The sequence below is a fragment of the Cetorhinus maximus genome, chromosome 2 (genome assembly GCF_964194155.1).
Source record: "Cetorhinus maximus chromosome 2, sCetMax3.hap1.1, whole genome shotgun sequence".
Classification (NCBI taxonomy): domain Eukaryota; kingdom Metazoa; phylum Chordata; class Chondrichthyes; order Lamniformes; family Cetorhinidae; genus Cetorhinus; species Cetorhinus maximus.
This window is the reverse complement of record NC_135880.1, coordinates 79,467,537-79,490,233: the sequence shown is the minus strand read 5'-3', so window position 1 is coordinate 79,490,233 and position 22,697 is coordinate 79,467,537. Positions and strand designations below refer to the sequence as shown.

At 41.5% G+C, this 22,697-nt stretch overlaps 1 protein-coding gene across 3 annotated transcripts in view; it reads left to right on the top strand.

The window, feature by feature from the left end:
* trim36 (tripartite motif containing 36) overlaps window positions 1–22,697 on the top strand; it is a 165,534-nt gene that overhangs the window by 5,567 nt on the left and 137,270 nt on the right. The window contains exons 3-4 of one of the 3 annotated variants that reach the window (XM_078566372.1): window positions 8,966–8,995; window positions 18,095–18,420. In XM_078566372.1, coding sequence (XP_078422498.1) covers window positions 8,966–8,995; window positions 18,095–18,420 — 356 coding nt within the window. Of the gene's footprint in view, window positions 1–8,965; window positions 8,996–18,076; window positions 18,421–22,697 lie in introns of all 3 variants that reach the window. The other 2 variants (XM_078566387.1, XM_078566379.1) reach the window with 2 other exon arrangements.

Genomic DNA, 22,697 nt, shown 5'->3' with positions numbered 1-22,697 from the left:
GGCCAACTCTCCTGGTCTGATTTTCACATCCCCAGAGCCTCAGACCCACCCACTGTCCCTTCTGGCCGTGGAGACTGCCCTCCTTTCTAAATTGGGCAGGGCTTCTGGAGCAACCCTCGAAAATCTCCTCCAGGGTCCCGCCATGGCCGCCTCTAGGTTCCCGACCTGGACTTCAGCCCTGTTACAGGATCCCGATAGTGGAGCTAAAATTCAGCCTTAGCTGTTGCCCTATTATTTTGTTTTTAAACCTTAACCTTAAAACTAAGATCAAATGAATCTGAGGAAAAAATGTGCTCCAGTCTTGAAAGGACAAACGCACATAGACACTTGATAGTTGAATTTTCAGGGCAGTTTGCTGCAAGAACTGATCCTACCTGAAACCATCCTGAAGAAATGATATCATCCCTTCAAAGTGAGTTGAAGTAGGCATGAGTTCTGTAGGGCAATAATCCAAATAAATAAGACAGTGAGGGAATGCATCACTCATTTAATCATCCATTAGACCACAATATACATTATATTATTATATTATACACTCTTATAATATAAAATGAGAGGACTCCTTTTAATTTTAATGGAACCTTTTTGTCTTCTGCAAAAATAACAATATTTTTCCCTTGTGGTTAAAACAGCTCAATTTATTTTATTCATTCATGGGATGTGAGTTTTGCTGGCACCACCACATTCATTGTCCATCCCTAATTGCCCTTGAGAATCAATTGATTTATATGTAGAACGGAGATTAACCCATTAACCAGCATAAACCCAGATTTGGGACTAAACAAAATGCAGTTTGGAAGGCATGTAATAATGATTCTTTTTGTACAGCTCAACTTTATGGTTTGGTTTAAAGTTTGATAAACTTTCATATGTACCTGAAAAGGTTAAGACTTTTAGTATTAATAGCAAATAGATTTAATAAACATTGGGTGGTATGGGTTTCAAATGAAAATCTAGTTAACACCTAATCCAGGCAAAACTCATAAAAATTATATTGTCATCCTTACCTGAGGGTTTTTCATTATATAAAGAAAAAGTTATGTATTCTGTAATTTACTAATGTCCATCCCACCTGTCAGAATAACTATGATCTTTACTCCTCATTCATGTTCCAACCTTCAGAACTAGCTCTGTATTATAAACAACAGAACATAGAGGTTCCTGGAAGCATAGACTGGAAGCATGATCTCTTGTGAGCTTCATTTCTTTCCTCCTCACAGAAGGCAAAACACCGACATTGCCAAAGGCATCGGCAATGCCTCTTGCTTCCAGGGTTACCATGTTTAGTTTTGACATGGAGTGGGTTGAGTTTTTGAGGCACCAGTGCTATATTAATATTATTGGCCTTTTATTGGAATGACCACAACTACAATGGGAAAATCACAAATGAATTATATTTTTTATCAGAAAGGTGCTCCACTCAGTCCTAAATGGAGACATGGAGATTTAGTATTCATCACTTTACGTCATCTGGCACCTTTTATAGTGGTATATCATTATGAAAATCAGAGGTGGAATAAACCTATTAGCCAAATTACCCTAATCTGCTCAAGGGAGGATGGATGTTTCTGGAATATGAAGAAAAACATAATGTTTCTAAGAATAAACTCTACGTTTCCCCATGTGGAACTGGAAAATGCTCAAAAACAATGCACAACAACAACGTGTTGCTGGTCTCTTTGATTTTTTTGATGCATTTTATTCTAATCATTTTTTCCATCCAATGTCAGCATGAAACACTAAGAAAGGTATAGCAAAGTTAGATGCGGGATAAAATCCCCTCTACCCTGTCCAAGCAGGCAGCTTGGCCCCAACTTCCGAAGAACTGTACTGCGCAAGTGTGATCTTTATCAATTTGCACATCCACCAACTCAGCACCAAATTAGTATTAGTATGATTGCTTATACAGACTGGAAAGGATTTCTGGTTTACTAGATTTGTGGGTTTCTGTGTAGCAGAACAAATCAAACATGGTTATTTTTCTTCATCAGCTTTAAATGCATTTGCCAAGTGGCAATTATGTATACATAAACCTGAACGGTGAATGTTCACAGCTCATGTAGTTATGGTGGGGTATCACGGCCAAGTGCAATTCAAACCTCATAAAATGTCCACACATGTGCACTTTCCAGCAGAGATCAGGTAGCAATTAGGAAGATGAACACTGACTGTTTTTATAGCCACCCTAGCCAGAAGCCATTGCAACCAATTTTAAGGTGTTTGCATTTCGTCATGTTAGATTATTATAGGATAATCCATATCCACCACAGCTATAATTGAGAATTTAAAAACTCTCAAAACCCACTTTGAATTATATAACATTGCATCCTTCCAAAGAAAGAATGGAAAAGCATCTGGTATGCAATTATTTCAGCCATCACTGAATCCCTGTGTAATCCGTGTCTATTTACAGCAATGTTGTGGTATATTGAATATGTACAAAATATATGGTACTGGGTACATAATTTTATTGAAATGCTTCAACGAAGATAAAGTTGTATGTGAAAGTAAACACAGGTTTTTGGAAGCCTAAAATGGCAACATTCATGTTAACTTTTTTCCACAGAATATTGCACTGCAAAGTGTATAATGTAGATCTATCTATAAATATCATGGAACACAGCACTGTATATGCCATTCTAAGCACAGGCCCATGCTAACTAAGCATCTCATATCCTAAGCCAGTGGTATAAGTAGAGCTTCCAAGTAATAAGTAGCAGTTAATGAAAAGAAGATAAGAAAAACTTCCAAGTGCTCGAAATACACAGCAAGTCAGTCAGTGTCTGTAAAAAGACAAGTTAACAATCCAGGTACATCCACCTCATCAAAACATTAACCTAAGTTTTTACACTCCAGTTGCTAACTGATCTGCTGTGCATTTCCAGCAAGTTCTGTCAACATTTATCTAATTCAATTTAGCTATTCTTCCATGGGATGTGGGTGTCACTAGCAAGGCCAGCCATCCCTAATTGCTAAACAAAAACAGAATTACCTGGAAAAACTCAGCAGGTCTGGCAGCATTGGTGGAGAAGAAATCAGTTAACGTTTCGAGTCTTCATGACCCTTCGGCAGAACTGAGTATAGTTAGGAGAAAGGTGAAATATAAGCTGGTCTAAGGTGGGGGGGCGGGGGGGGGAGAGAAGTTGAGGGTGGGATGATTGTGGAGATAAGCAAGCAGTGATAGGAGCAGATAATCAAAAGATGTCACAGACAAAAGGATCAAAGAGGTGTTGAAGGTGGTGATATTGTCTAAGAAAAGTGCTAATTAAGAATGGAAGACAGGATACTCAAGGTACAGCTCTGGTGGGGGTGGGGTGGAAAGACTAACAAAGTTTTAGTTTTAGATTTAAAAATAATGGAAATAGGTGGGAAAAGAAGAATCTATATAAATTATTGAAAAAAAAGGGAGGGGGGAGAAACGGGGTGGGGATGGGGGGAGGGGGAGTTTAAGATCTAAACTTGTTGAATTCAATATTCAGCCCGGAAGGCTGTAAAGTGCCTAGTCGGAAGATGAGGTGCTGTTCCTCCAGTTTGCGTTGAGCTTCACTGGAACAATGCAGCAAGCCAAGGACAGACATGTGGGTAAGAGAACAGGGTGGAGTGTTAAAATGGCAAGAGACAGGGAGGTTTGGGTCTTTCTTGCGGACAGACCGCAGGTGTTCCGCAAAGCGGTCGCCCAGTTTGCGTTTGGTCTCTCCAATGTAGAGGAGACCGCATTGGGAGCAACGAATGCAGTAGACTAAGTTAGGGGAAATGCAAGTGAAATGCTGCTTCACTTGAAAGGAGTGTTTGGGCCCTTGGACGGTGAGGAGAGAGGAAGTGAAGGGGCAGGTGTTGCATCTTTTGCGTGGGCATGGGGAGGTGCCATAGGTGGGGGTTGAGGAGTAGGGGGTGATGGAGGAGTGGACCAGGGACCAGTGGACAGAACTGTCCTGGCAGACCGATCGTGTCAGCCTGTTCCTGCCCCACGGAACTCATTTCTCGTTATCTTGACTCCCTTCTCTCTCCCCTTGTCCAGTCCCTTCCCACCTACATCCGTGATTCCTCTGACACCTTACGTCACATCAACAATTTCCAGTTCCCTGGCCCCAACCGCTTCCTATTCACCATGGATGTCCAGTCCCTCTACACCTCCATCCCCCACCAGGATAGTCTGAGGGCCCTTAGCTTCTTCCTTGAACAGAGGCCCGAACAATCCCCATCCACCACTACTCTCCTCCGTCTGGCTGAACTTGTTCTCACACTGAACAATTTCTCCTTTAACTCCTCTCACTTCCTCCAAATAAAAGGTGTGGCTATGGGTACCCGCATGGGCCCCAGCTATGCCTGTCTCTTGATGGGGTATGTGGAACATTCCTTGTTCCAGTCCTACTCCGGCCCCCTCCCACAACTCTTTCTCCGGTACATCGATGATTACTTCGGTGCTGCTTCATGCTCTCGTCGGGACCTGGAAAAATTTATTAATTTTGCTTCCAATCTCCACCCCTCCATCATTTTCACATGGTCCATCTCTGACACTTCTCTTCCCTTCCTTGACCTCTCTGTCTCAATTTCTGATGATAGACTGTCCACCAATATCCATTACAAGCCTACCGACTCCCACAGCTACCTCGACTACAGCTCCTCACACCCCGCTTCCTGTAAGGACTCCATCCCATTCTCTCAGTTCCTTCGCCTCCGTCGCATCTGTTCTGATGACGCTACCTTCAAAAACAGTTCCTCTGACATGTCCTCCTTCTTCCTTAACCGAGGTTTTCCACCCACGGTCGTTGACAGGGCCCTCAACCGTGTGCGGCCCATATCCCGCGCATCCGCCCTCACGCCTTCTCCTCCTTCCCAGAAACATGATAGGGTCCCCCTTGTCCTCACTTATCACCCCACCAGCCTCCGCATTCAAAGGATCATCCTCCGCCATTTCCGCCAACTCCGGCATGATGCCACCACCAAACACATCTTCCCTTCACCCCCCCTGACGGCATTCCGTAGGGATCGTTCCCTCCGGGACACCCTGGTCCACTCCTCCATCACCCCCTACTCCTCAACCCCCACCTATGGCACCTCCCCATGCCCACGCAAAAGATGTAACACCTGCCCCTTCACTTCATCTCTCCTCACCGTCCAAGGGCCCAAACACTCCTTTCAAGTGAAGCAGCATTTCACTTGCATTTGCCCTAACTTAGTCTACTGCATTCGTTGCTCCCAATGCGGTCTCCTTTACATTGGAGAGACCAAACGCAAACTGTGCGACCGCTTTGCAGAACACCTGCGGTCTGTCCGCAAGAAAGACCCAAACCTCCCTGTCGCTTGCCATTTTAACACTCCACCCTGTTCTCTTGCCCACATGTCTGTCCTTGGCTTGCTGCATTGTTCCAGTGAAGCTCAACGCAAACTGGAGGAACAGCACCTCATCTTCCGACTAGGCACTTTACAGCCTTCCGGGCTGAATATTGAATTCAACAAGTTTAGATCTTAAACTCCCCCTCCCCCCATCCCCACCCCGTTTCTCCCCCCTCCCTTTTTTTTCAATAATTTATATAGATTCCTCTTTTCCCACCTATTTCCATTATTTTTAAATCTAAAACTAAAACTTTGTTAGTCTTTCCACCCCACCCCCACTAGAGCTGTGCCTTGAGTATCCTGTCTTCCATTCTTAATTAGCACTTTTCTTAGACAATATCACCACCTTCAACACCTCTTTGATCCTTTTGTCTGTGACATCTTTTGATTATCTGCTCCTATCACTGCTTGCTTATCTCCACAATCATCCCACCCTCAACTTCTCTCCCCCCCCGCCCCCCCACCTTAGACCAGCTTATATTTCACCTTTCTCCTAACTATACTCAGTTCTGCCGAAGGGTCATGAAGACTCGAAACGTTAACTGATTTCTTCTCCACCAATGCTGCCAGACCTGCTGAGTTTTTCCAGGTAATTCTGTTTTTGTTTTGGATTTCCAGCATCTGCAGTAGCTTTTAGCTTTTTGTTTTTATCCCTAATTGCTATGCCATTTCAGAGGGCAGTTGAGAGTCAACCACATTACTGTAGGTCAAGTCACATGTAGGCCAGACTGGGTAAGGATGGCAGATTTCCTTCCCTAAAGGACTTTAGTGAACCAGCTGGGTCTTTACAACAATTGATAGTTTCAATAGATGTTAGATTGATGAAACTAGTTTTCAATTCCAGATTTTATTAATTGATTTTAAATTCCACCAGCTGCTGTGGTGGGATTTGAACCCATGTCCCCAAAGCTTTGGCCTGGGCCTCCAGATTACTGGTCCAGTGACATTACCACTATGCCACCATCTCCCCATAATGTATCATTTTGTCTTATGAATATAATTATGTACATCACTCATACCCTGGAACAGGGCGTTACACTTCATTCTTTAACCTTCTTGTCTACAGTGGCAATTCCATATCCAAGTCCTGAACAGCAGAACTGTAATTATTTATTCAAAGAATGTAGTGAATATTTATTTGTGATGATAACAACTTGCATTTCAATAGTGCTTCTTCAATGAAGAACAGAAAACTGCATATTGTGCATGAGAGAAAGAGGGTTGGGGAGGGAGCTGAGACAATTGCAAGGCCAAGGGTTTTGAGGAATTCTTTGAAAGCAGGGCCAATAGGAGATAGTAAGATAAACAGAATTTTGGGAGAATTTCAGATGGTGGGGCATAGTAGCTGGAAGTTGATGGTGGAATGGAGTGTAGAGGACAAGAAATAATCTGCCATTGGATGAGCAGAGAACATGTGTCACAAGAGCAGCCAATAAAGCACAGTGGGATTACACAGTTGAATTGTACAGAGTGAGATTGGCAAGGTATTTCACAACCCCACAGGGCAAGAGGCTTACTGTTTAGTTCAAGTGTTTGCTCAAAAATAAGCTATTATGTTTATTATCAGGGTTGTTTAAATAATGAACCCTGTAAAAAGCTAACGGAGCACAATCTATGCTAAATGAAAGATGTTTGCACAGTTAACACTAATTTGTCAAAAATATTTTCCTGAGCATACATATGGACTAGAAAGAGTGGAGGTGGGGTGGCACTTATTATTGGACATGAGTGCAGAGAAATTTTTTTACAGGAATTCCTGATGACAGGAGCTCCTATCAGCTTTGGAAAGGAGCCCATTTTAAAAATTAAGTGTTTATTACAGTTTGTATAATAATGTTCAAGGCTATCTGATTTATAATCCAAAAGGAGGAAAGAAGTGTGAAACAGAGTATAAGATAGAAGGCACCTGGCCAGGGATATGAAATGAGATATGGATGACACAAACACAATAGAGGTAAAGCCACAGGAAGCTGAGTAAAGATGTTTTTAATTCATTGCCTGATGAACAAGATGTGGCAGTGTGATATTGGGACGTACAGCTGAATATCATTTGTTTAACAATTCTATTCAAATTTGATAGCTCTGGAAAAAAAGTGTTGCACCACTTAAAATCATGTTTTTGAAGCAAGTGCAAAAAACAAACCTTAGAAAACAAATATTTGGATTATTTCTATCATTCATTTCAGGAATGGGCTCTATTTGAGTCAAAAACACCTTAGGGTCTTTGATTTGCTGAATTTTGCTTTCATCAGCCACATGTTGGGATGGGTCTTTGTGTCTGGTGTCTCTGTGATTGGCTATTGGAAGAAATAACAGCTTTGTTCCGAGCTTCAGTCTGAACCGGCTTTAAACCTAATCCCATAAATGCAAGGAATGCGATCTAAGCCAACGCACTACCAAATCTGTACTCACTTTTTTTTTAAAAAGAATTGCTAGTATTCCAGCAATAGACTAAAAAAGGAAATTGACACACAGTTGATTATACTGTGGTGCAGGAATGCTGGTGTAGTGCTAGAAAGACTATGGTCAATGTCCCTTTCTGAAACCTTTGTAGGTGTCCATGCAATGATTTAATCCAATCACTTTTAAGGCTGGTACTTGTCTGAATTGTTTTGAGGCTTTTAGTACACTGATTGTATTAGAATAATGTGTGACCTTTGGTAGATGCTGTTTCTATATCTGCGTAGATGGCTCATTTGTTAAATGCTCTACCCACTGTGGTACCATACCAATCAGCAAGTTTCCAGTTTTGATTTTCAGCCTGTGCTAAGTTAGCTGATCTCAAATGGGGTGACATTAGTGGTGATAAAATTGGCCTCATATCCCAAGATAAGGAGAGAAAGGAATCATCCAGAGTTCCCATTTCTGACCATTGCCTGGTGATTCTGCTGGAAAATGTATTTACTGTGGCAATAGGCAAGGGTAGGAGAAGGATTGCTTGTGTTACTCTCATTGATCAAATAGACAGCATTCTCTGTGTCAGCTCACACAAAGCATCAGCCCTTGCTTGAGACACTGGAAAGTGTGTGGAAAATGTGGAAATATATTGCAACATGTGTTTATACCTTAAATAATGGAGGGTGGAAATTGTTTGCAATGACTTTATATAGTTTCCAAAATTGTTACAATGAAGTAAACACTAAATATAAACTTTTGTCTTATTTCTACTAGATATTGTTCTGTTGATGTGCAAGCTCATTTTGAGTATTTTGCTAGATGAATATTTTTATGACTGTGTATGAGATGTTTGAAGAATAGCCTGTAGTGTTTTGTGTACATTAATTAAATGTCAAAATAAATTGTTATCATTACTTGGTAAATAGATGCTACAAATTAGTTTTTTTAATATATTGGTAAGTAAAGGCTTGATAAGAGGTACTGCAGCTTTAAAATGTTGTAACTCTGTTTTGTTAAAGGTTTCCTAATTCAGAAACTTAAGAAACTAACCTGATTCTGCAAATTAATTCTTCTTTTAAAATTGTAATCTAATTTGTGTCACATTGTCTGTGAGATGTTGATCAGCCAGTAAAGTATAATATTAATGTTGCACTACATATTGTTGCACTACATACTGTGTAGTGTATTGGCACTGTAGGATTATTCGTGACTTTTTGTTAATTGATTACAGCTTCACTGCGAAGGTCATTTGGGAGAAAAGGTAGAACTATTCTGTGTTTATCTAGGTTCAATGACTCCTAGCTGCAGCTCTGTTATAATGACTGTCTTTGAAATACAAGAAAATATTTGATAATATATACATTCAAAGATTCGGTGGTCAAGTTCTAAAGTTAACATAAGGAGGACATAATCACATCGCTATAGAGATAATTTTTTTCAATAAACTAATTGGCTAAAATTCTGTAATACAGTAGTGTTTGGATTATAATTGATGAGCACCATTTCAGAGCTTTTGGGGAACAATGTTTAAAATAATCTAAAATTCATTTCGATGCAGTTTTGCCTGAAAGCGGTAACAGCATCAAATGAACATCTATGTATTATGGGTCTCAGCATGTTTTAGAGTTAGGCATTCACCTAATGATCAAACTAGTTGTCAGTTTGTGATATATATAATACCTGTATAATAACGCATACAATGGGTTATGCATTACAGCATAAGTGATAAAAGAACCAGACCCTATGTGAACTTTAGTGTAACTTGACCAATGCAGAGTATTTGTTTCTGGCATTCAGTTCTCCATTGCTTGGTTCATTAGTTTGTAACAACAGCGTGCCCGTCCCATGCCTGCTTATGTTATCTGCTGCTTTCTGGATGTTGTGCTACATCTCACTGTCTTTTGATTTGGTGTGTTTTATGTGGTTTTGTTGTTTGCCATGCTTTTTGTTTCTTTCTTACTGCCTGATAATACTGCAATATGCAAATCAAGAGTGGGTATAGAAACATAGGACAGATTTATGAGTATCCCAATCCTTTTTATTCAAAGAAAAGTCAGTGAGGATTCTTACACTGCACTGGAGTGAAAGTTTTGTGGATGCAGTTTCATGGCCATGATTTTCCTACATGGTCATTTGACATTCTGAGCCATTCCATCTTAAGGGGCTGGATGACCATAAACTAAATGATCTCTCCCACAAGTTGCTGGAAGAAGTTAATAGGTGAAATGTCCGGAGTACTTTCCTGCAGCTGACAGCCACTGGCTGCACAGTGACACACTGGGGGAGGTTAGAGAGTAAGTCCCTGAAAGGAAATGGTGTGCATACAGTGAAAAGGAAAGGGGGAAAAGATCTCAAAGAGCCTAAAATAAAATCCCATTTCGATAAGTGTAATGTATTAAACTGCTTTAAAATATGACCATTTGCTAAGATGTAATGTTTCATTATTATATCATTCATTATTCATTACAGTTCTTGTTACTTTATGAATAGACATTCAACTTTTTACATGAAAATATTTCTGATGTGAAGTTACTGACAAACATTAACAATCAAGCAGATCCCATGTGCTAATGGATTATTAGCCAAGATATAATTTCTCATTACTCAGCACATCTTGCTTTATGAGTTTTGGGCACACTAAGTTTTTTTAAAGAGCCAACATTTGTTGGATAAATGTTGAGTGTGCAAATACACTTTATGTTTTTTAAACCCAAGTTGCAGCTTATTGACACCAATTTTTGTGAATTATTAACAATGCTGCGAATTACTAACTTACTCTCTTGTAAATTTCTAACAGTGTGCTCTTCCTGTGAATTATTAATGTTACTCTCCTGTGAAAAGCAATATTGCTATCTTGCAAATTACTAACAATGTTACTGTTCTCTGAATTACTAAATGTTCCTATCGTGTGAATCGCTAATGGTTAATTAACATTCTCAGCCATGTCATCTGAAGAGGATGGTTGAGAATAAGCAAAGTGGTTCTGCAGGAATTACTATCGGTATTGTTATGAGGTGTTCTTACCCTTCATCTGCTCATTGATTCATTGTTTCAGTCTCACTTTATCTTTCTCTGTCTCTCACATTTTCTTCCCCATTTTCTCTCATGTTCTACCTCCGAAAATAAAAGAAAGGAAACAGCATGGGTTCAGTGTTTCTCTTCCTTCAATAGAGATGGTTATACCTGTAAACATCACAAGGTGATAATGTGATAGAGGGGCTCAGATAACACTGATCAAGGGACTCAGGTAACAATGCAACTATTGTGCAAACCTCATATTAGATTACATATAAGAAATCAGTTTAGGGCTGTACTTCCCAAAAACAACTGAACTAATATTCTGGGATTGAGTTTTAACCCTCCCTGCCTTGGGGATACTGAGTGGGTGGGTATTAACTAGTAGCAGGCTAATTATCCACTTGGGTACTGTAAGCATTCCTGCCATCGCTGATTTTAACCTGCAGGCTTTTGCAGGTGGCTGAGACGCCATGGGTAGAATTTTACATTCGGTGTGCAGGCATGTGCCTGACATGCCGGAATGTAAAATAACGCGCGATGACGTCGGGCGTGCATCCTAATGTCATTGCGAACTCGCACGGTATTTTGTTCTGCGGGCGCCACCAGAGTCGACTGTGCGTCCACTGATAATTGAAAGCCCTATTAAGGCCATTAACAAGGTAATTGAGTTGAATTTACGCTGCCCGTCCAACCTAATGGTTGGCGAGCAGGCGAGAAGGCCGAGCGGCCTTCACGTTTTTTAGGAAACTTCATCCACGAGTGGGATTAATTAAATAGAAAGCTTTTCTGAAAAATAAAAACATGTCCCATTTCATGTGACAAAGCTCCGTGCCTCAGGGAGATTGAAGCGCTCTTTCGCGCGTATGCGTGAACTGTGCGCTAGACCTGACTCTCCCTCCTCCCCCTGCCCACACAGGTAGTGCTACCGCTCCCGATCCATGCAGGGTGGGCCTTGTTTGGCTCGCCCACGTGAAATTGCAGTGCATAGCCAATCATGGGCGGCTGTTGGCTCCACGACCATCCCCACCCACTCCCACTGCGCCAGTCTGACGACTGGAAAATCATGGCCCATGACTTTATGCCGATCAAAGCCCTATTATGTCACTGGGACCCAATTTTATTTTAACTTGGACCTACTGTGGTTTTCCTCTCAGATTGAAGGTCAGCTGCTAATGGGAAGGACAAAGAGGCCCTCCAATTGTATCATGAGGGGCAGGAGTGCTCTTCTGGGCAACACAAAGAAAGTCACCACCTAGATCCGGCAGACTTTCTTCCCACTCCTCCCACCCATCCTTCCCTGACAGTAGCTCTATGCTGATTCTGCACCTGTTCCAAACAGGAAATGAACTGGTGGGATTTAAAGAAGCCCTGGGACTTTACATAACCCAGGCCTGGAAAACTATGACGAGGAGTATTCATTTCACTAAGCAACACGACACCATTCCCTCTCTGCACGTAACCACACAGGCCCAAAACCAACTCGGTGTTAAAATCATCCGCTTAGTGTCAATGTGGGCGTTTTCATTCAATTTTGGATAATTTTTTGTGCAAGTAGCAGTTTTCAATGCACTTCACATCGTGGGTATCATTCACATCGAAGGATTAACCATTGTTACAAGTGTGCTGATAAGTTATTTGATGTGGATTCTCAGTGTGGTCACAGTATATCCAATGACATTACATCCACTCCTGTTTAAAAAAATCCAACTCTCCAAAGGCTTAATACAGTTTGCACCTGCAGTTACTTACCTGCACTGGAAATGCATCAGCTGCTGCAAATGATTTGCAGAGTTAAGTCTCTGCACTGCCTGCTGTTTTAAGTTGCACAAGAGTTTTGTTTCAAACTAGTATAATTATTCACAATAATACAACCGTCTTTCAAATGAGATAAAAACCTACTTGCTGAGGAGCTGTCTAGGGATATGATAAACACTGCACAATCTGAGAATTGAATTGGCATTATAATGTAAACAGTGGTTAAAATCTGAATCTATCCAATACAAGCAAGTTCAATTAGCCTATGATTAGTTTCATTAATTCAATCAGTTTTATTTGAATAATTTAGTTATCTGCTAAAATGGATTCAGTAGCTTTTTGAGTGGGGAAGGGAGGGGAGGGTTGCACTAACCCTGCTAATGTGACATGAGGTAGGTACTCAGTAGCAGTCGTGTTTAAAATTGTGAGCAGCTGTTAAGTTCATAGTCAGTGATCTTTTAACAATTTCAGGCATGTCTAATTAGGGTCTCTTACTCATCAGTGAATGCCAATGTGTTCTTTGCCTGAGAAACTGTTACCAACATTAACCAATATATTTACAGCAAAACACTTTCTAGTGCTTTTTTAGATACTTGAGAATCAAATGAATGTGGTATATATTTTCAGAAATAAAGTGTAAATATAATGTCAGTTAGAATACCAACTGCCTGAACAGGGCAGTTTGAGGTGCTTGAAACAGTAACTTGTTAAATTCTATGAATTAAAATAAAAACTCATCATGCCATTTTATTATTGGGTGAAATTTTACTAGCCTTTTGGCAACAGGCTGGGAGGCAGGAAGGCTGGAAAAATGGCACAGGAAGGCATTGGAGGCAGTGCCCAATGTCTTTCCACAGCCGTGCCATTTTGCCAGCAGCAGGAAATTGACAGATCAGCTGCCCAGCTGGCGGTGAATTGAGACACTTAAGTGGCCAATTAAGGGACATTTCCCACCTCTGCTGGCATTTTTCCTGTATCTGGGGTGCCAGCACCATGTTGGGAGACAACCCGGTGTAAGCTGGTGGCCTCCCAGTGGTCTCTGGCTGGTGGGGGAATCTATATTTTGGGCACTCCATGGCCCACGGAAGAGCATTCCAGCAGCAATGGCTTCCCAGTTTGTCAATGGCACCACCAATGCACCTCAAGCCCCCACCCCTGATTGCCGGAGCCTGTCTGCCTGGCCTTGGCGTCCCTCAATCCCACTTACCCATCTTTGAGGGAACCTGCCATTGAGGTGCCCTTTCCTCACAGATGCAGCCTCCCCATCCCTGATTGGGCAGACAACAATTAGGGGTGGGCCACCATCCTTAATAGGGACAGCAGCCCAAATGGCAGCCACTTAATTGATTGCTGCCGATAGTATGCCTTCCTTGGCCCCACCACCAGTCGATGCGGGATTGCCTCCTTTTTCTGGCTCTGGCAGAGGGAATTCTGCCACCTGCATGAAATTCAGCCTGTTACTTTTATCACAGAGGCTATTTAAACTTATGACATTTGGTGACCCATGTTTTTTTTAAATGTATGAACATTAATGAAGCTCCGTCTTTATTGTGAACTCCATGGCCAGGATTTTCCAGGTGTCGGGCAGGCTCGGCGGGAGGGGGAGGGGGCGATCAGGGAGCTGACCGCCGCCCGCGATTGGCTCCGCATTGTGATTTCAGGTGGACGGGCCAATTAAGATCCGCCCTGTGTGGATCGCGAGCGGTAGCGCTGGGTGCTGCCAGTGTGGACAGGAGAAGAGGGAAAGTTGGGTCTAGCGTGCAGTTCGCACATGCACGCGAAAGAGCGCTTCAAACTCCCTGAGGTAGATTGAAGCGCTTTTTAAAAAAATAAATAAAGACATTAAAAATTTAATGAAACATGTCCCCTCATGTGACTGTGTCACTTGAGATGGAAAATGTTTTTATTTTCAAAATAAAGTTTTTATTTCATTAGTATTAGCTTTAGGAAACCTCATCCCGCTCATGGATGAGGTTTCCTAAAAAATGTAAAGGCCGCTCAGCCTTTTCACCTGCCCCCCAACCTTAAGGTAAAATTCAACTTAATTACCTTGTTAATGGCCTTAATAGGCCTTTCAATTATCGGTGGGCATGCAGCCGACTTGGCACATGCCTGCTGAACAAAATATCGTGTGCATTCGCGATGATACTAGGACACACGCTCAACGTCATCGCGCTTCATTTTACATTCCTGCATGTCGGGCACACGTCCGCATGCCGAATGTAAAATTCTGCCCCATGTCCTTCATCTCATTTCCACAGATGACGTCGGGCGTGCGCCGGAGTTGGTGTGTGCCCGCCGATAATCGAAAGGCCTATTAAGGCAATTATCAAGGTAATTGAGTTGAATTTTTCACTGCCTGTCCAACCCTATGGTTGGGGGGCAGGCAAAAAGGCCAAGCGGCCTTTATGTTTTTTAGGAAGCCTCATCCACGAGCGGGATGAGATTTCCTAAAGTTAATACTAATGAAATAAAAACTTTCTTTTGAAAATAAAAACATGTCCCATCTCATGTGACACAGTCACATGAGGGGTCATGTTTCATTAAATTTTTAATGTCTCTCGTTAACTTTTAATAAGGCGCTTCAATCTCCCTGAGGCACGGAGCTGCCTCAGGGGGATTGAAGCGCTCTTTTGCGTGCATGTGCGAACTGCATGCTAGACCTGACTCTCTCTCCTCCCCCCTGCTTGCACAGGTAGCGCTCTGCACTACTGCTCATGATCCAAGCAGGACGGGCCTTAATTGGCCCGCCCGGATGAAATCTCAGTGCGGAGCCGATTGCGGGTGGGGGTTGGCTCCGCAACCACCCCCACCCACTCCCACTGTGCCCACCCAATGACTGGAAAATCCTGGCCGTGATATACCTCATGGTACATGGTAAAGCAACTGATAGAAAAGTTAAGCATTTAAATAAGACTGAATCACGGTGGTACAGAATTGAACTCTTTTCTGCAACCTGCCAGACCAGTGCAAAAGACCCCAAAAGTGGTGTTAACTAAACACTGAATATAATATAAAGTATTAATATAAAAATATAACTTAATAACAGCATTATAGTCAGCATTATTTAACTTTAAAAAAAATGAACTCAGAAGCAGGCCACACATTGGATATTTTATACAGTTATAGTTTTAGGGGTCTATTGAATGTTTTTGAATTTGTAAATTTGAAGTTATCTAACAATTGGAGCCATACCGACATTACAACAGCAATTATGTCTCAAAAGTACTTAATTGGCTGTAAATGTGCTTTTGGATGCCCTGATGTTGTGAAATGTGCTTTATAAATGCAATTTCTTAATTTTATCGAATTCCCAGATTTTAAGGTGCAACATGTGTTGAAGAAAAGTAAACATCGAAATGATATAGTATGTTTTTAAGTTAATTTCCCAAGCTCCCCTCCTCCACCGGCCCAGTGGATGATGAATCAACCAGTGTAATATGGAGCCATACAAACCCAGTACAGCTGCTTTTAGGCATTTGATGTTCTTATTCCACGAACTAAAGAGGGGAATGTTGGCTAGGCTTCATGCTTCTGATTTGCTATTCAGTGACTCCTCATGGAAGTGTATAGTGTGTAGCTGCCAAATGAGGATAGGATTTCCCTTCCTATGATGAGTGGTTAATTTTGCTACCAACTGGAATAAGTGTAATGATTTAGCACTCTTGAGCTAAAGAGCTTCAGGACTGCATATCAGAAATTTGGGCCTGGATGCCTGATTCGTGGCCTGCAGGGTTTTGCATTCATTCAGGCTATGTCCAAATTCCTGATATGCATTCATGTCATGCTAAATCCCATTGTCTAGGGTCACAGATGGAAAACGGCCGTTTAGGCGAAGATCAGAACACTACCACTTTTGGAAATATGCACTATCTTCAGGATTCATATTTGGATAAAAACATTGAGGGGGTGGGGAGGTGTGGAACTGGGAGAAAAGCATCAATATGACCTTGTTGCTATTCCTGGGTATGTGTTTATTTTTACAAGTCCTGTACATCATAAATATTTACTCATATTCCACAATAAGATGTCTTCATGCATAATAAGAGAACACTTTGACCAAGTCACTCAGCTGGACAAAAAGGATGGTTGATAGTATTGCCTTTGGAGAGTTTGAAAAATCAGTGTATGTGTGAAACTGTGCCTGAAACTCCAGGTTGCAATACACCCTTTCTGGGATAACACCCCAGGGGTAGGTTAGCCATGGTTATTTTAATTATGTTCAAGGTTAGATGTGCCAAATCAGATTTAGAATTGTAGTTCTATGTTTCTAGGTCTTCCAATCTAATGTTTGCTAAATAAACAGAAGTTTCACTAAATGCATTGAATTAATCTTATTAAAACTATCTCTTCTTGTCAGCTTGCACTATTTCAATTAATAGCCTTGCTCTACAGAATTGCAAAATGCTTCTTGCATGGAGCTGCAATGCAAGATTTAGCACCTAAAATTGTCGTGGCATGGACGTTAACTGTAAAAATTAGATGATAAAGTTTCAGAAGTTAAATCCAATCACTACTAATTTTTATTTTCTATGTAATGGAATATTGACCCAAGAATTCCTTTTTGAAGTTACATCGTTTAAAAATATCTGGCACGGCCCAAGACCTGATGTCCCTTATGGTGGTCAATTATTTTCTGGTTGAACAGAAGTTGTTTTAGTATTGGAAGTGGATTTATATTGCATTGTAAATAGGTTTTGCTAATCTACAGAAAATGTTTTGATAGGAAGTTGTAAACTAAATGGTACAATTTTAAAGTCTATGAACAGAGAGATCTTGGTGTGGTTGTGCACATATCTTTGAAGGTGGCAGGATAGGTTAACAAAGCAACTAATAAAACATATGGAATGTAGAGGTGTAGAGTACAAAAGTCAGGAAATGATGCAAAATCTATTCCAAACCTATCTGAAACATTAGTTTAACCCAGCTAGCGCATTGTGTCCAGTTCTGGGCACTGCACTTTAAGAAGGGTGGGAAGGCTGTGGAGAGGGTACAGAAGAGATTTACTAGAATTGTTCCAGGGGTGAGGGATTACAGTTATATCGAGAAACTGAGGTTATTCTTAGAGCAGAGAAGGCTGAGGAGTTTTGATGTAGACGTTTAAAACCATGAAGTATTTAGACAGAACATAAGATAGAGAAACTGCTTCCAGTGGCTGAAGGGTTGTTAACCAGAGACCACAGATTTAAAATGCTCAGGAAAAGAACCAGAGCCGACATGAGGCTTTTTTTGGCCAATGAATTGTTGGGATTTGACATGCACTGCCTGATGAACTGGTGGATATAGATCCAATACTAGCCTTCAAAAAGGCATTGCATAAATATTTGAAAGAGAAACAGTGCAGGGATATGGGAAGGAGCAGGTGGTGGGTCTAATTGTATTGCTCTTTGAAGAGCCAGTGCAGACTTGATGAGCTGAATGGCCTCCTTCTGTGCTGTACTATTCTATGATTCTATTAATCTATATAATTTTACTACTCTGTCAATGCTCTTTCTTTTCCACTTTCCCTTATCTGTCCTTTCTCTGTGCTTTCCCCTTATTTTTTTCATGTATTGGTTGACTAAAAAAGGATCTGCTGCCCATCCAGGCTGGAAACGAACCATCCACAGTCAAGGAGTCACCACATTCCCTTGTCCTAGCTGCAAACATGACATAGATCTTGGAGAACGTGGCCTTAGCGGTCTGTTCCGAAACTTCACCTTGGAAACGATTGTTGAAAGATACAGACAGGCTGCTAGAGCAGCTGTGGCAATCATGTGCAATCTCTGCAAGCCCCCGCCTCAGGAGGCCACAAAGAGCTGCATGGACTGCAAGGCGAGCTACTGCAATGAGTGCTTCAAAATTCATCATCCTTGGGGGACTCCAAAGGCCCAGCATGAGTATGGAGGACCAACAACCAACTTCCGACCTAAGGTACAGAGCTTCTCTTATCGCTATTTTTATGCAACATATTTCAGAAAGGCTTTCCCAGAAATGCATTTATTTCTTCAGACATTTTATTCAAGGCTCAACATCTTGATAAAATAAGTATCTAAGCCACTTCTAGTTTCTTTGTAAAGATATGGTGTGAAGATATAAATATATAGTCCTATCAGTCATCACTCATCTCTCTCTTCAAACACATAAACGGGAATGGGCCAAAGACTTTTTTGTGAAGACAGTGCTTTATTAATAATTAATTTGCTAACTACAGAGAGTCATCAAAACCAATGGGCAACATTAAATTATTGCATGTGACATGTCTAATATCAAATCATATAGCTTTGAGTCAAGATCACCAGTAATAATTTGACATATATAACTAGAAGACATTGAGTAGGTTGCACAGTTGAATTCATTTTCTTATTTATTCATTCTGACTCAAATGCACAGATCAAACTCAGGGTTAGCATTTTCCTTGAGGACATTAATGTGATGCGATAGATCAAAGTAACCTATACTTAGAGGAAATTGGTTTCAAGTAAAGAACTGTTTATTTTTATTGCTATAATGTTATCACCATGGAGCAGGGTCTTCTGGTCGGTGAGCAGGGGCGGGGCCCACTCGCTGATGTGTAAAATGATGCATGGTGATGTTGGGCGGGCGTCCCGATGTCAGCCTGTGTCATTTACATTTTCAGGTCGGCGGGCACGCGGCCGAGTCGGCTGTGCGCCCGCTGACCTGTCAATGGCCTATTTAGGCCATTAACAAAGTAGTTGAACTCATTAATGGACCTGCCCATCCAACCTTAGGGTTGGCGGGCAGGCCTGGAGCTCTGGCGGGCTTGTGAAAAAGCATGAAACCTCATCCACAGGCGGGATGAGGTTTCATGAGGATTTAAAAATGTCACAATATTTTAAAATATAAGTTATGGACATGTCCCAACTCATGTGACAGTGTCACATGAGGGGATATGGCAGGGGAATTTTTTTCTCACCTTTATTTAAAGTTGAAAATCTGAGCCAATCTCCCTGAGGCAGCACTTTGCCTCAGGGAGGTGAGTGTGCTCTTTCGTGCGCATGTGTGAAAGAGCGCACTCCCAGCTGAGGGAATCCTCCCCCCCCCGGCCACACAGGGAGCGCATAGCGCTTTCTGGTGGATGTCACGCTGGGCGGGCCTTAATTGGCTCGCCCACGTAATGTGGCGGCACGGCCTTGAATGGGGGCGCCGATCGGAAGCCCACCTGCCCGCGCCCGCTCCTGCACTCCCCCCCCGCCCCCACTGACGGGGGGAAAATGTTGCCCCATGTTTTGTTAAATGAACTACCTTAACTGTCTAAATTTGAAAATCCCGATATGACAATCCAACCATTATTTTTTTCACAATCATGTGGCTAGGTTAAGCTAGTTTCACAACATTTTGCCTCCAGCTTCCTTATTCCTTAAAAGGATGTGATCTGTAATTAGAGTTACAAATCCCCAGTCTGTCAGGCATACCATTATAGTGCTAGTTATGGCATGCTTATCGTATCTGTTGATGAATATGTTACAGATGTTGTAGTAACTTTACCCACACATGTCTAACAGCTGCACATCATTCCCTTAAGATTGTGAACATCTCTCGAGGAATAGCTGCAAATATAGTCATAACAAAAAAAAATTGATGCACCATTGAAAATAGCTAATACATTTATTTTGAACTTTTCCCTCCCCCTAGCCGGGGTATGATGCCATGGTGACAGTGGTACCTCACCCAAGTGAATAATTTTCATGTCTGAGTTTGGAGTTCTATCAAATTTGGTGACATCATAGCTGAATCTGATCCACATAGATGCATATTGCCAATAGGGCTTTTTGGAACATGGTTCATCTGCTGCTTACCTTCCCTAGCGCTAATTGTAATGCTGCCTCCGTCTACCCAACTGAGATCATATGGCTTAACAGAAATTAGTGACTGAAGCTCAAATCTTCCTAGCCTGTGAAGTTAATTTGCTGATTGGAACTTTCAGAAATATATTCTTTTAAAGCATTTTTAAAGCATTCATTGGGAGTGCTGTGTAGCCGAGAAGTGATGTGACCCACTGATTTCTTGTGCACCACATGTAGCTCTTCTAGAGCTGCAATGTGGCTTCCTGAATGCTTTACCTAGCTGCCCTAAAGGTGCTGGAAACAATAAATAAGGCAAAAGGCCAGAAGCACCATCTCATTTCTTATTTAAATTCATTTGTTAGGCTTGTATGTACTGCAGTCAAAGGCGATCCATCTTCCTCCATCCCAGGAAAGCCCCTGATATCCTGGGGCAGTATTAAAGGGGCAGAGATCCAGCAAAATGAGTCACCATCTCTTTTACTTGACATTTGCCCCAGTGAAACTGAGTGCTTCCCAGGGGTCAGGGCTGAGAAAATTGATTCTGAAATGTCAACTCTAAACCCTAAACTGGCCAAGGACAGCTCTAAACAATGATGTGCATTGAGAAGATCTTCTGATACAAGTTGCACATCCAATCTTTTGAAGTAAAGGTCCATTGCCAATAATTATGTGACAGTGAGAGAGAGAGGGGGGGGGAGAGAGAGAGAGAGAGAGAGGAACAGTGGGATTAAGTTAAGCAAGAGAATGAATAGGTAATGAGAGATGAGAAGAAATGACTGCAAGGAGAAAGGGGAAATGAATGAGACAGAGTGGGAAAGAGAATAAGGGGAAAGAGAGACAGAAGAGGAAACAAGAAAGGGAGATTTTTGAAATGACAAGGAGGATAGAGACTAACTGAGAAAAAGAAGAAAGAGAATGAGTTCAGAGAATTAAAGTGAAAGGGAATAAGGAGCAGGAGTACAGAGTGAAGGAGAGAAGAAATTAAAAAGAGAGGGAATGATAGTTTCAGAAATGATGAGAAAAGCAATGGAAGAGATAATGGGAGGCTATTGAACAAATTTAATTTCTAAATTAACAAATGCTGGCCAGCAGAAAATGAGACAATTAGCTCAAAAATAAGTGCAGGCTACATGTGAAAACTTTAACAAATTAATTTTTATTAAGACTACCAGAACATCAACCAAGTATATGGCTGAAGTTCTGTCCCTTGAACATGTGGCTCAAACCATGAATTTTTTTTCAAATAAAACTTTTGCTGAATGGTATAGTCTTAAGGATTATTTTGGCATCTATCCTTGCTACAGTTTTTGAAATGAAAGGTTGGAAGTGGGGACTAATTACAATCAGTCCATTTGAATATAATATATAGTAGCAAATGTTCATGACCCATGTTTGGGCACATAACCAACAGCATGAAGACCAACTGTAAGGCTGGAAGTTCAGCCAAAATTGGGCCTTCGACCTCATTTCAATAATTCATCCTCCTGAAATTGGTGACTTGCTTCTGGAGAAGCAGCAGGTGTCATCATCTTGACCATTTCAAGAGGATGCATTTGAGGTTACTCAAGTCAACAGGCCTCAAACCAGTCCAACAAAGGGTAAAGTATAGATCAATTTTCCAAAAGTGCTTATTATATTCTCAAATGTGCTCATCGAGAGTGCTGTGTAGCCGAGAGCATGTTCCTTCATGTTCCTTCTGGTTCGCAATAAACTTTTAAAAAATGGCTTTAGTCATAGTGACTGCCGATGATTCTTCAGTGGAGTAAGCATGGAAAACTTGCTAGTTCAGCAGAACAGTCCTAAAACATGCATTAGGCCTCTCCTAAGGAATTTAATACTAGGTTTAGGTGGCTGCAAACATTGCCTGAAAAATCAGCTGACCAATATGGAGTCAAACATCTTTTTGGTACTCTTGGAGTGCAGGACATTGTGTTAAATTCCAGAAAGCTGAAGGATAGTACTAGAACCAATCTTTACTCAGTCTAATATTTATTTAGAGTGAAACATTACAAGCATACATCTCCTAACTCAATCCTCTTTTAAAATAACAATAACCAAATAAATTTAAGCAGATTGGGGGACTGAAACACAAATCAAGATACCAAAGGAAACTTATAGAATTTTAAATTAAAATGTTGTTTTATGGGGTTATGATGCACCCCAGTCCCACAGTGCCCACTGGTCGCAGAAAGCCTTAAGTATGTTTGCAGACACTGCATGCCCCTCTCCAAGGGCACCCAGGTATGGTCGTAACCACGATAGAGAGGCAGGCAGTTGGGAGCAATGGCTCCCTCTCCACAGCCCACTGCCTGGACCTGTTAATGGCCACCTTGGCCAGGCACAGGAGAAGTAGTTTTTTTTTCTCGAGAAGTAGTTCTTTATTTATTATAGCATTTCAGTTAC